General features: G+C 33.0%; 1 protein-coding gene across 2 annotated transcripts in view; it reads left to right on the forward strand.

The window, feature by feature from the left end:
- Positions 1–3,694, forward strand: part of LOC106467475 — a 31,771-nt gene extending 28,077 nt beyond the window's left edge. For both annotated transcript variants that reach the window (XM_013927834.2, XM_022395667.1), the window contains 2 exons: positions 1,353–1,581; positions 2,045–3,694. In XM_013927834.2, the coding sequence (XP_013783288.1) occupies positions 1,353–1,581; positions 2,045–3,192 (1,377 nt within the window). In that variant the 3' untranslated portion in view covers positions 3,193–3,694. The remainder of the gene's footprint in view (positions 1–1,352; positions 1,582–2,044) is intronic.
- The last annotated feature ends 8,902 nt before the right edge of the window (positions 3,695–12,596 follow it).

Raw genomic sequence — 12,596 nt, forward strand, 5'->3', positions numbered from 1 at the left:
GTGGACAAACATATTATTTTCCAAATAGCTTTTTTTAACATCAATACATTTGTTATTGATGCTTTTTGATAGGACTTTTAATCCTTCATATACTAAAAAAATGCACTTTAAGTTCATATAAAAAGTGGAGTTCAGCGCCGAGTACAAAACCCTATGTTGAAGCAGCTTTCATTCACAGCAGCTGTTTCCAAATGTGGGTTACTACTCACCAGCTGGGTTGCAAGTGGTGTTGGGTGAGTTATAGAAGACACAGTAGTACATAAAATAATTTTAAGATAAGAGTACTAAAATGTTTTTGTTCAAACAAAACAAAATGCAAAGTATGTGCACCTTACTAAACTTTTCTGAAATATATCTTGAGCATAGTTCCCATAAAATTGCCCTGGCTTCTCGGATGGGTTGTGAGTAGAAAAAAAGTTTGTGAGCTCCTTATTTACAGCATTCACAAAATAACATTAAAAGTTAAATGAGACTGAAACAGTTCATTAAATTGTCATAGTCATTGATATTTAATACTTTTGTTGTTGAACAGTGTTTTCACTTGCTAGAATATATAGCTGTGGTCAGTGGCCAATGATCTTATGATGTCTTACATACAGAAATTATAATAATAAAATATGGCCCTTAAAGAATTAAAACTTCTTCTTTGTTTATTAACCTATGTTGCAGATTTTTTTTATTGACAAAAATACATAAAATATCTGAAATCTAGATACCACAAAGTATACTTGTTGACTGATTTTCATGCACATGTTTTTACAACAGGCACATGGGTTTCTCGGATCTTAAGTACTAATTCATATTGATTAGCATGCTTCTATCTTAGTTGTACAACATACATTTTTGAAAGTAACACAAAAACACACCATAAGTTGTAGTGAAACATTGAAGGGGGGGGGGCATTCCCCAGAACTGGAGCCAAAATCAGTTTGAGATTTTTTATTTTTTTTAAGAAAGTTTATAAAATCATATAAAAATGGAGTTTAATAAAGCATACTATAAAAAGAACAGATATAGAACCAAGTTTTGTGTGTAGCTAAAAGTGCCTATGTGTTACATTATTAGTGTAAAATAGAGTAGTTATTAATTCCAAGCAAATACCTCAAATAAATTGTGTCTCAAAAATATTTGATGTGAATACTGGCCAATTAATTTTTATGTTGTTGTTGTTTTTGTTTTTTCCTAAATAAGTTGACTTTGTAAAATAAGAAAGAAGATTAAAAGTGCCTTTGTTTCCCACTGTTTCTCAAACTTTAAGCCAGTATCATAGCAGTTTGTGCTTAAAGTTGTAAATACAACTTTTATTTAGAATAAGTTTCATCTACTTATGACAGAATAGTTTTTCCTTTTAGATGGTGGGTGTAGGAACAGAAACCATTGACTTAGATCGGCACCACTACACTTTCTGCAGTTTGTTGGGTTCTGACTGTGATTCCTGGGGCCTATCTTACACAGGTCTGTTCCACCATCAAGGAGAAGCTCAGTGCTATGCACCCCGTTTTGGTCAAGGAAGCATTATTGGAGTTCATCTTGACATGTGGAATGGTACTTTGTCATTCTATAAAAATCGACAACCATTGGGTAAGATTAAACTTGGTTTATTTTTAATACTACCAAGTGTTCATTAAAAGAAATGGTAATCTAGTGAATTTAAGTGTTTCATTTTAATAGAAGAAATTTATAGCTATTTGGAAAAATGTACATATTTGTTCATGGATAGGAAGTGTTCATATAAAAAATAATAATAATACAAAATCACTAATGTTAAGCAAATTTACACTTGGCTTATTGTTTACCAGAATACATGGAGTCTTCTGCTATGTTTCCTGCAGATGATAAAATTTACTAAGGTAGCATAAAGTTACAGTTTGTGAAAATGAACAGTTATAAAAACATCATAATTAGATCTTGCAAGTATTTTGTGCTGTTAATCAATTTTTTTACCAAGTTTTAGTGATTAAAATGTCTATAAACTATATAAGAAAATGTAATAATAATTATTAGATCTTTCTTATATTCTAAATTTGAATTTATGTATTTCCAGGTGTGGCATGTAGTGGTTTGAAAGGGAAAACGTTATTTCCGATGGTTTCCTCCACAGCTGCACGAAGTGGGATGAAAGTTATCCGAACTCGCTCTTTTAACACTTCTCTCCAATACTTGTGCTGTGTAGCATTAAGAAAAATTGTTCCATCAGATTTAGGAGTTTTAGATGTTTTGGCTTTACCACCAGGACTCAGTGGCTTTCTGGAAAACAATTTGGATTGGCTTTTGGGTGCTGCTACTACTTCGCAACACTGCTGTAGTGCTGATGTTAACAGTAATAATAAAAAATCTAGCTGTGAGTTGAATGTTGAAAATAGTGAAAAACTGTTAAACAAGATTCAACCTCGACTCTATCATGGCTGTTGTCATACTAAAGGTAGCATTGCAACAAATTCACAAGAAACTTCATGTTGGACTTCAAAGTGTTATACTTCTTCAGCTGGAATGCGTAGTTATAATGCAAAAATATCCTCGTCTTGTAATTGCTCTAAAAAAGCTGTGAAGAATAAATCAAAACCTGGTATTTTTATTCCAAATAAGATTAATATTTCAAACCTTGCAGGTAAAACTTTTCCTGAGAAATTGAAAAGAAACAAGTGTCCTTCAGATAGTGAACATTCCCAGTTATCCACTTCTGTTGAAAGCAAATCTAGCAAGCAAAACCAGGTAAAAAACTGCTCTGAAGAGCAGGATGAGGATCATACTGATGATGAATTACCAGAAATTAAAACATCTCCATTTTCACAAGTTCCGATGAAAAGAAGAAATGCTGTTTTTTGTAATCAAGAAAGTAACAAACTTAAAGTTCATTGTTGCATTAATCCTCTTCTTTGTGTAGCTGATCCAGGACCAAGTTCAAGTGGTTTGTCTTGTAAAAAGAACTCGTGCATCTCTGACCCTGGGCCCGAAATACTTCCTTCTGTTAAGAATCCAGAACTTCCTCCATTAATCTTTAAAGCAATGGCATGTTCTTGTAACAGTACTTTCTCTCTGCCATCTGAAAACTCCATTTCTGATTCTGAAACTTCTTTTCATTCAAAAAAACGAAAGTTTGAGGCACGAGAAGAAAAAACTGAGGAAAATAGTTCTGAAATTTCAGACTCTGAATCGTCACCTACTGCAAAGAAAGCTAAATTAATGGAGTAAATTAAAATCTACTGATAAAATACTAAAATGCAGTGAGCTTGAATGGGTAAAATATGTTCGTTAATGCTGTAATTATTAATATTTTTGAAATTCCATTTTTGAAACTGTTTTATTCTGATGACAGTTGTTGAAGGTAGTTTCAGAGGTAATTGGGATATTTCCTTGTGTGAATGGGAAAAATAAAACTTCTTGATGTAAACATTTTACCTTCCAGAAGATCATACAGACCACAGATCAAACTTAGTAGATTTGTTATTATTATATTTTACTGAATAAAGCTGTACTGTCAGATACTTCAGATGTATGTAGAATCGTGTTATAAAATATTTCAGCATTATGTTTATAAAATCTCGAAAGTCAAAGAAACTACAAAAAAAATGGCCTTAAAACGAAATAAATCTGTTAATGCTTTATTCAGACATCCTTCATTGAAAAAGTTGTTTTGCTAAAACACTGACCACATATTTTTCTTACCTTTACAGTAATTTTTGCTATTTCATTTCATTTTGGTATGTTAACAAATTGATTTTAATTTTGTTACAATTAACATAAGCAAGAGGATAAGATATTTTTTAAAATTTAGATTGCTTAGTTCCTGAAATTGAAAAATGTTTGGATGACAGTACTGATAAAATACCAAATTTTTATACATATGCTAATGCTCTTAGTAAGTATAAAGTATATCCAATATTATGTATTGCAAATTTCCTGAGACTATTGATTTGTTTTTTCAAAATGATATAAAGAATATAGCAGGAAAGTTTTAACCACTAAATATTGAGAATATGATAATCATCTTTTCACTGATTACAAAACTAATTTGTGAGATGCTGTCTTTTTCTTTTTCTCTCTCTCTCTTTTTTTTTATTATTAAGTTTGATCATAAGAACAAAGCACATTCACAGACCATACACTAAATTATCAAAAGTTTGAAACTAGTTGACAATTTGCTGATCAAATCTAGAAAATACAGATAAAAATGTGCAAAATTTCTTGATATTGGAGTATTTGTAAGGTAAAAAGTATACACATTTCTATGAATATGTAGACTAGAAATACACAACGTGTGGACCAGGTGCTTCATCTTGCTTGCCAGACAATTTTATTTGACCCACTAACAGGCATATTAACTGTAAGCACTGGTAATGTTCAATCAAGTTGTTATGTTGTAGTATCTTATGGAAATGTTTATGAAAAAAATTATTTTAAACTTACTTCAACAAATTTAACATTATTTGATGGTTTGTGTGAAATATATTAATAACTTGTGAGAAAGAGTAAGAAATTTGGTTTTTGTAGTTTTATGGTGATTGTGAATTCTGTAACGCATATTTATAACTTTTTGTTAATTTGCAAAAAATCCCTAGGCTATAGATTTGATATTACCATAGCAGAAAGCCTCATTCCGACACTATCTTACCTCTTCTCACAAAATAACTTTTCTCGACTAGCAGTGCCTTCTATCAACACAAATTTTCAATGCACACCAATAGTCTTCCACCTCCAACTTCTGCATATCCACATGCTAATGATCATGCAGCAGCTCTCCACCAATAGGAGCATGACACCACTCCTATCGTAACAAGTGCCCTCTTCACATCAGTATTCATTAATCAATTCTCGATTGGCAGTAGTAATGTACAGACGTGCTGGATTTTGTTTGTGGACTTTGTTTGTTTTTTACTATTCATTTACATTTTCCCATTTTGGTATTGTGAGAAGATCGCACTCTGTGGCTAGTGGTACCTGACCAGGTATACTTTTTTTTTGAAAATCTGCACTATCCATCCTGCAACAATGCGAGATGTCAGTTATGTTGTATCCCTTCATACCACGGACCTGATGTACAATTCCAGATGCCGCCATGTGTTGGTTATGTGTCTCCCGTTTATTTTTATCTATGACAAAACTATTACATCGTAGGTTTGGTTTATGCACTTCGTAGAGATGGGATGTTCCATAGGACTGCTAGTAGTTCTTTCATGGACTAACAAGAGTAAAGCAGATAGAGATTGCTGCCCATCTCTGATGCTCTTTGACATTGATCTAATGAACAGTTCTAGATTCTGCCTGGTTTTAGTTGATCGACTCCGTTGACGTGCTAGCTCTGTTTTTCACACTAGGGTATTACAGTCACCCATTGCACTGTCTCCTGTGATGCAGTTTTCTAGAATCTCCAGTGAATCCCCCCCCCCTCCTTTCTTATATTGGAGTATGGGAGTTCTTACCACTTATCAGTTCATAGCCACTGGATGTACATTCCCGATGGGTCCGATGTTGGTTGGAGATGGTTCAGCTAAGTAAGTCCTCATGTGTGCTGGCTGGTATCCCTACTTCTACTGCAGAATGGATGACAAATGCCCACTGCTACCAGGTTTTGGACTGGAGATGCAACCCAGGTTTGCAGTCCATTTTCCTACCATCTGCTGGATGTTGGATGCACATTTTCTTGCTTGTGTATGGCTGGATATACTCCTCCTACCATGGATTGGAAGTACCATACCCATTGCTGTCAAGCTTTGGACTGGAGATGTCATTCTGCCAGGTCTTTTCCACCTTCTTACCATCTGAAAGATGTCAAATCCTGGTGGATCTGGTGTTGGTTGGGTTGGAAATGCATGCAAATGGAGAAAGATTTTGGTACGGAAGCTCATCTTCCCTACCAATTTCCATTTCGAGGTAAAGAGGTAGGTGATCCTTTACCTACTACAGATCTGATGTCTCATTACAGATTTAACCTGGTTTTGGAGGAGGTCGAAGTACTACTACGGTCTGTTGCGCACTAGCCACTCAACACTCATAAGTCCCATTAATCAGTCATACATATTTTGGGATTTCTTCATGTTTTTCAGCCTTTTATGTTCGCAACATGGTCATAAAAGCTGCGAAGAGTATACCTGGAGTATATGTGATGTTTTATCTTTTGGTTTCACACTTCCTGGTCTCTCTTTTGGTGTTCCTAAAGGGGGATAATGTTTTTTTTATTAGCCCTCCACCTGTTCAGTGTGGGATTCTAGCTATTTTGTGAGTGGAGGTAAGATATCATGTAAGAAGTTAGAATTTTCCTACACTGAAAATATATTTCCGATACTTACCCCCCTCACATTTCCCACCCAGCCTCCCCACCTGAGATGATATAGGGTGTAGGGCTCCTGACCAAGCTCGAAGCGATTAACCAGTGCAGATGTAAAGAGGGCCCGGTTATGATGGGAGTTTTGTCATGCTTCTATTGGTAGAGAGCTGTTGTATGATCATTTGCAGGTGGATATGCAAAAGTAGGAGGTGGAAGGCTAGTGGCATGCATTGTAAATTTACACCGACTGAGGGTAGCGCTAGTTGAGAAAAGCTATTTTGTGAGAAGAGAGGTAAGTATCTACCAGAAATATATTTTCAGTGTAGGAAAATGCTGACTTTCAAAGTGCAGGTGACTAAAACAAATGTATTGCCTGTTGAAGATTTTAAACAGAACTGATAATCCTCTACTACCTCAAAGTTGCCCATCTATAATTTAGACTCTCATGTATTGGTAAAGTCTTATAAGGAGAATTATAACTTATATTTTATTTTTAGTCATTGACACACCTAAAACAGCTTGTCTTAAATGCTTAAATTGGGTAATTTTTTGAGAAAATATCTTAACTGTGTTAAAATTGCATTTAGTGTATAATATTAAGTAATATCTTTATGCTGTCAGAAAATAATTTTTTAATTTGAGGTCCTTTAGTGATGCATCTTTATTTTCTAGGCTGTTTTAATATTACAAGTATATGTTGTGAATACAGTAATATCACCTGTGTATTAATCAAACTTTTCAGTGTATTTGAATAACTTGATTATTAATTAAGATATTTACTTTAATGTCTATTCTTCTTATGTACTGTTTGAATATGTTACACACCTTCAGTATTACTTTTCAGTATTAAAAATGGTAATTTTGTGGCATTTTTACTGCATCATTACTTACTGAATTTTAGGCTAGGCTAGTGCTTCTAAAGTAAACTACAAAACTGACAGGCAGGTACATTCTAGTATGATGTTTATGGGCTCTTCTTCTTTATTGGTGTCTGTAATCCTTATCATTGCAGACCTAATGTATAAAAAGTATAGACATGAAGTAAATATTTAATTCTATAAATTTTTGTCATGACAAACATAATATTTTTTATACTCGTATTGATCTCTATACATGACCAGATTGTGAATCCAAGGGTTCATTTTTGTAGCAGCAAAATGGCACTCTGCACTTTGAGCTATAGGCTCTTATATGTTATAAGAGTGATAGTCAAATCCCACTATTTGATTAGAGTAGCCCAAGAGTTGGCATTGAGTACAGTTGACTAGCTTTCCTTTCTTATAGTCAGCAAGTCAAAATTAGGGATGCTAGTTAAGATAGCCCTTGCGTAGCTTTACACAAATATCTGAAGCAAACGAAACCTCTCCTAAACAAAAATGTTCTATCTTTCTATTAGGGAAAACAAGTTCTCATTTCTCACTGTACGTCTGTTAATTTTACAAGTGAACCAACGTAACATTTTTTAATATGTATATAGTGTTATATATATTGCTACAATTCACAGCAATTTATTAAAAATCTTTAGGAAATTAGTATAAAAAATATGTTTTAGGAAGAAGAAAAAACGTATATACCCAAAAACCCACAGTACTGGCACTTCTAGGACAATAAACAAGATATTAGTATTCAATATAACAGAAGCTGAAATAAAAAAAAAATCGAAAATGTGTTCAGTCTGTCAGTAGGGTCTTTTTTTTTCTCCCAAAGAAAGGATACCAGATGGCTTACACTTCTAAGACCATCATTAATTTTCTCTCTTCAAATCCATGTTATACCACAAAGTGTTCCCTGCACTTTTAGCTCTGTTTGCATTATAGTAGTGATAATCAGCCCCTTAGTTTGTGTGATGGGATGATGCTGACTGGCTGCCTTCCCACTGGTCAGTAGAAAATTAGTAGCTTTGCTGCAAGTATATTTCATTTTTGAGCCAATTAAAAATGAAGTACTCATTCTTTCAGTTGTTAAGAATAATCATTTGTAACATGTAGTATTTCTGTCATATCTTGGGCTTTGGAGGAGTATTTACCTCCATTAATTTAGGATTTGTTTCTTCATTTGTAGAACTTTTGCTATTCTATTTTGTGTTTCCAGTGGTTTAATATGCTTAGATTAGTTACATATGCTGTGTGTGTGTAATTTTTTATTTATTGCACTTTTTCTTTTAAGAAGTTAGCTTAGGCTATTTACCTGCCATGGATTAAATATGATTAGGTTGATTTAGAAACAAAATTGCATTTGATAGTATAACAGAAAGTATACTGAAAACTGTAATATCATTAATCAAAATGACCTATTATATCAGTACATTTTAACACTTCTATATCATCTACAGTATTACAGATCAGAAGTAGTTTTATTTTGAGTTTATTTATAATAATTAACATGACAGTCATATGGTAGTTTTTAAACATGTTGCTGAACATTGAATATTTATGTGTATATATGAACTAACACAATTTGTTTCTTTAAGGTCTTGATATCAAGATCAGATACACCAAAATAGAAGCATTACCACAAATGTGTAGTATAAATATTGTTGGATGGTCTTTAAACATGACTATTAGAAAGTTTTAACTTAAATCTTGACCTACAACTTGTATGGATAATTAATGGTGGTATGCTAGATGGAAATATGCTTCTCTTGTTAATCGTTAATAAAAGTTCTTGTAGTTTAAATGATGGTGAATGTTTGATCAAATTTCAGTAAAGTGACATTTCATACTTCAAACTTGTGGAAATTTTCTAATGTAACAAAATTTGTAAAAGCTGGTAATATAAAGTAGCAAAAAAATGAATTGATTCTTTTTCAACTTCAGTATCAATATTCTGTTGAATGAGTTCATGTTTTCATGCACCATATTTCTGGTGAGTTTCATATGTTGCATCTTCATATTAGAATTATCTTGTAGCATATTTTAACAATAAACATATCCACCTTATATTGTCAAATTAAAATTTGTTTTTGAAAGAAAAGTTTCATGTTTTTTGTGTGTTAGAAGTAATTTGAAAATGTTACGCTGTTAAAAAGCATCCTTATGACTTTCTCTATTTATACTTACATATTTATCGAAGAAGTTCACTGTCATAAAACTTTCAAAGTTTAATAGGTGTCAACAAGCATGGTTATATATAGCATGACTTGACGTTGCAACATGGACTGTAATGAAATGGTGAGGCTCCAAAATTATTTTAATATAGTGTACTCAACCTCTGTATAGGTTGAAGCTAGTTTTAAGGCTTATCTTTGATAGGCAGCTACTACATACTTGGTATATGTTGTTTTATCCTAAGGGAAACCTATTTACACCAAATGCAGGGCCAAGCACATCCAGTGGTTAACATACTGGACTGAGGTTCCATGGTTACCAAAAAAAGAATAATTGGGCTTAGCACTTTTGAGTTGTGTGTGCATTTATAATAGCAAGGTTGAAATTCCTCAATTTAGTTAAGAGTAACCCAAGAATTAGCACTGAGATGTGTTGACTAGCAATCTTCCCTCTAGTCTGTCACTTCAAAATTAGAGACAGGTATTACAGAGACTGAGATAGCCCTTGTCTAAATGTGGTAGTTATTACATAAGCACATAATAATTATTGCATAAATAGGTGATTACTAATACATAATTATACAATTATTATCATGTACTTATGTAACAATATTCAACTGCAGGAATTTTAGGGCTTAGGTGTAAAGAGAAAAAAACTGTTTAGCTTTATTAATGATTTCATAATATAGAAAAAAAACTTGTAACAAAATACTAGCACAAAGACAAGGAAACTAGTGTTGACACTTTATGTGCCTTTTCTGATCCCTTATAGTCTTCTGAGATGTTAGCCCACACAGTTTAGTTGGTATCTAATTGTGAAAATTCCTCAAGGACACACATGGTAAAAAAACAGTTCAATTTCAAGTGACCTTCAGAGGTGTTCTAGTTCAGTACATAAAAGCATATTCCTTTTTTAACCACTAACATAAATCCAAACAAATTCAAATTCATTGCTGTTAGCTTTGATATCCTCATCTTCAACAGGATCTTACTCACATTTTACACATAAAGCTATGCTTCCCCCTGTTTTTAGTACTTTTATATAGATTAAAAAACCTATAACCCAGTATTTCAAAGAAACTCCCATCATCAAAATTGTCTACATTTAACCAAGTTTCAGTTATTCCCATTACATCAAAATCCTCTGTTCTGTCTAGTGCTCTTTAGTTATCCATTTTATTTTTTGTACTTCTAGCATAACAATAATAACAGTTAAGTTATCTTTAAAAGTACCTTTGTATCTTGTTTCTACACCATACTTTTCTCTGAATTCTATTTTTTCATCATTATTCTGACCCTCACCTCTGTCTAATCCTAGTTTAAAGCTGCCTAGTTGAGTTACTAGTCCTGCAAACAAGTCAGCTCCTACTCTGCTTAAATGTAAATATTCCATTCCAAAAGCTCCTTTTTCCCCCATTGAATTGATCCTACAAAATAAACCAGACAACCTGCTTGTCCTTGCATATTAATTTAAAACTAGCATTCAGTTTCAACTATAATTTCATCCCCAAAGCCAAGGCTTGGCAGTATGTCTAACTGCAGTAAGTTATTGTGACCTGTTTCTTTTAATGCCTTGTACTTAACAATTAGCTCTGGCCTACCATTCCCTGTGTCTTTAGCACAGATGTGCACTGAAAAGAACTATATCACTCTACTATGTCACTTGCTCTTTCAAATATATTATTCACCTGTTGTCCTGGATGACAATCTAATCATTTTCTTCCTATTCACCCCACAAACTATCCACATGACATACTAAAGAATCACCTATGACAATAAACTCCATGTTTTGCTTTCCCAACCCTATTTCCACATCTGCACAATCTAAAGGCAGAAAACTGTTGTCTAATTATTGTAATTAATTATAATTGTCATAAAACACTAGTATTAGGCATAATCTATAAATATAAACTGTATTCGTTATCTAACTATAGGTTGTTAGGCCAATCTCAATCAAACTTTGTGGGTCTAACTGTTTGGAACAAGGGGCATTTTAATAGGGGGTTCACAAGCCTGTCCACCCACCCCCCATTATTGCTGTTATTGAGCATTTATTATCTTTGGTGTAAATTAATGTTAACTACATTCATAGATGGCACTCCATCCTCACACATAAAAAAAAAATTACATTTTCTATAGAACAACGTACACACGGTGTGAGAAAGGGGACACACAAACGTCTTGTATATCTTAGAGAGTGCTAGTGCATTCTCTATGGAGGAATGCAATGCTATATAAACTCAACTGAAGTTACTACTCCAACAGACACCATAAGGTTGATATGAAGAGCTATTTCTCGAGTTATACCCACTTCCTACTTTGACCTGTGGCCTTTCAACTTAGACCTGTAAGACACTTATGCAGACAATGACTGTCAATTAATTAATTACATAAAACACTGTGAAAAGACATTAAGAGCTGAATGTTGAAAGTGACACTATCATTTAGGGGGGTGGGGTCATTTCACTGTTTCTTGAACAAGTTATGCATTAAATATGTCTTCAAAGCTGTTCCCTTACCTGCTATACAAAGTTACTGTCTAAAAAAAGTATTTTCCAATCAATTTTCATAATAGTTCTTGGTAGAATTTACTAATTGAGGATGAGTCTCATTCACTAAAAATAAAATTAAATCAGGTCCAACATATGAAACCAGCAAAAGGCCAGAAATTAGGTTCTAAGATATGTTTTTCTTATGGAAGATTACAAATATTCCAGCTCGGCAGGTGTTAAATGTTTGTAAACTATTTTATGGTGTTTATAAAAAATGTTTGAACATTGAAATACACCTTCAAAGTAAATGTGTCCCACATATTGTACTTTAAAAATAAGATTTTTAATTAATGTTGAATGATAATGAAAGTATATTATGAATAATTATTAACTGGTTACGAAGACAACAAATGATCTGTTGCCCAAAATTACCAGTCTATAATTGTTATATTCTATCCCTCTTTTTTTTATTTTCAGTTTTACTAAAATCTGGTTAATTAGATCTTTCACCTAGTATAATTAGTCTACATCCTGGGCCTACATCTAATTCTTAAAGTTTAACATTTCATTGTAGAATCATTTTAAGAATCACTAACTATAAAAGGCTTATCCTCTATGTCATGAACGCCTTCACACTCCTTTTTTTGGTAGTGCTCAAAAATGTTATTGTCGCTTAACAACAAAACTGTCACCTGATTGTTTTTAGGCCAACTATGGTGTTTATGTTGATTTGTTAGAAAAGTTTGTTTTTTATCCTTTTTTTTTATAACTTTGGTGATATAAAAACAAAATA

This window comes from Limulus polyphemus, unplaced genomic scaffold, assembly GCF_000517525.1.
Source record: "Limulus polyphemus unplaced genomic scaffold, Limulus_polyphemus-2.1.2 Scaffold2626, whole genome shotgun sequence".
Taxonomy (NCBI): Eukaryota; Metazoa; Arthropoda; class Merostomata; order Xiphosura; family Limulidae; genus Limulus; species Limulus polyphemus.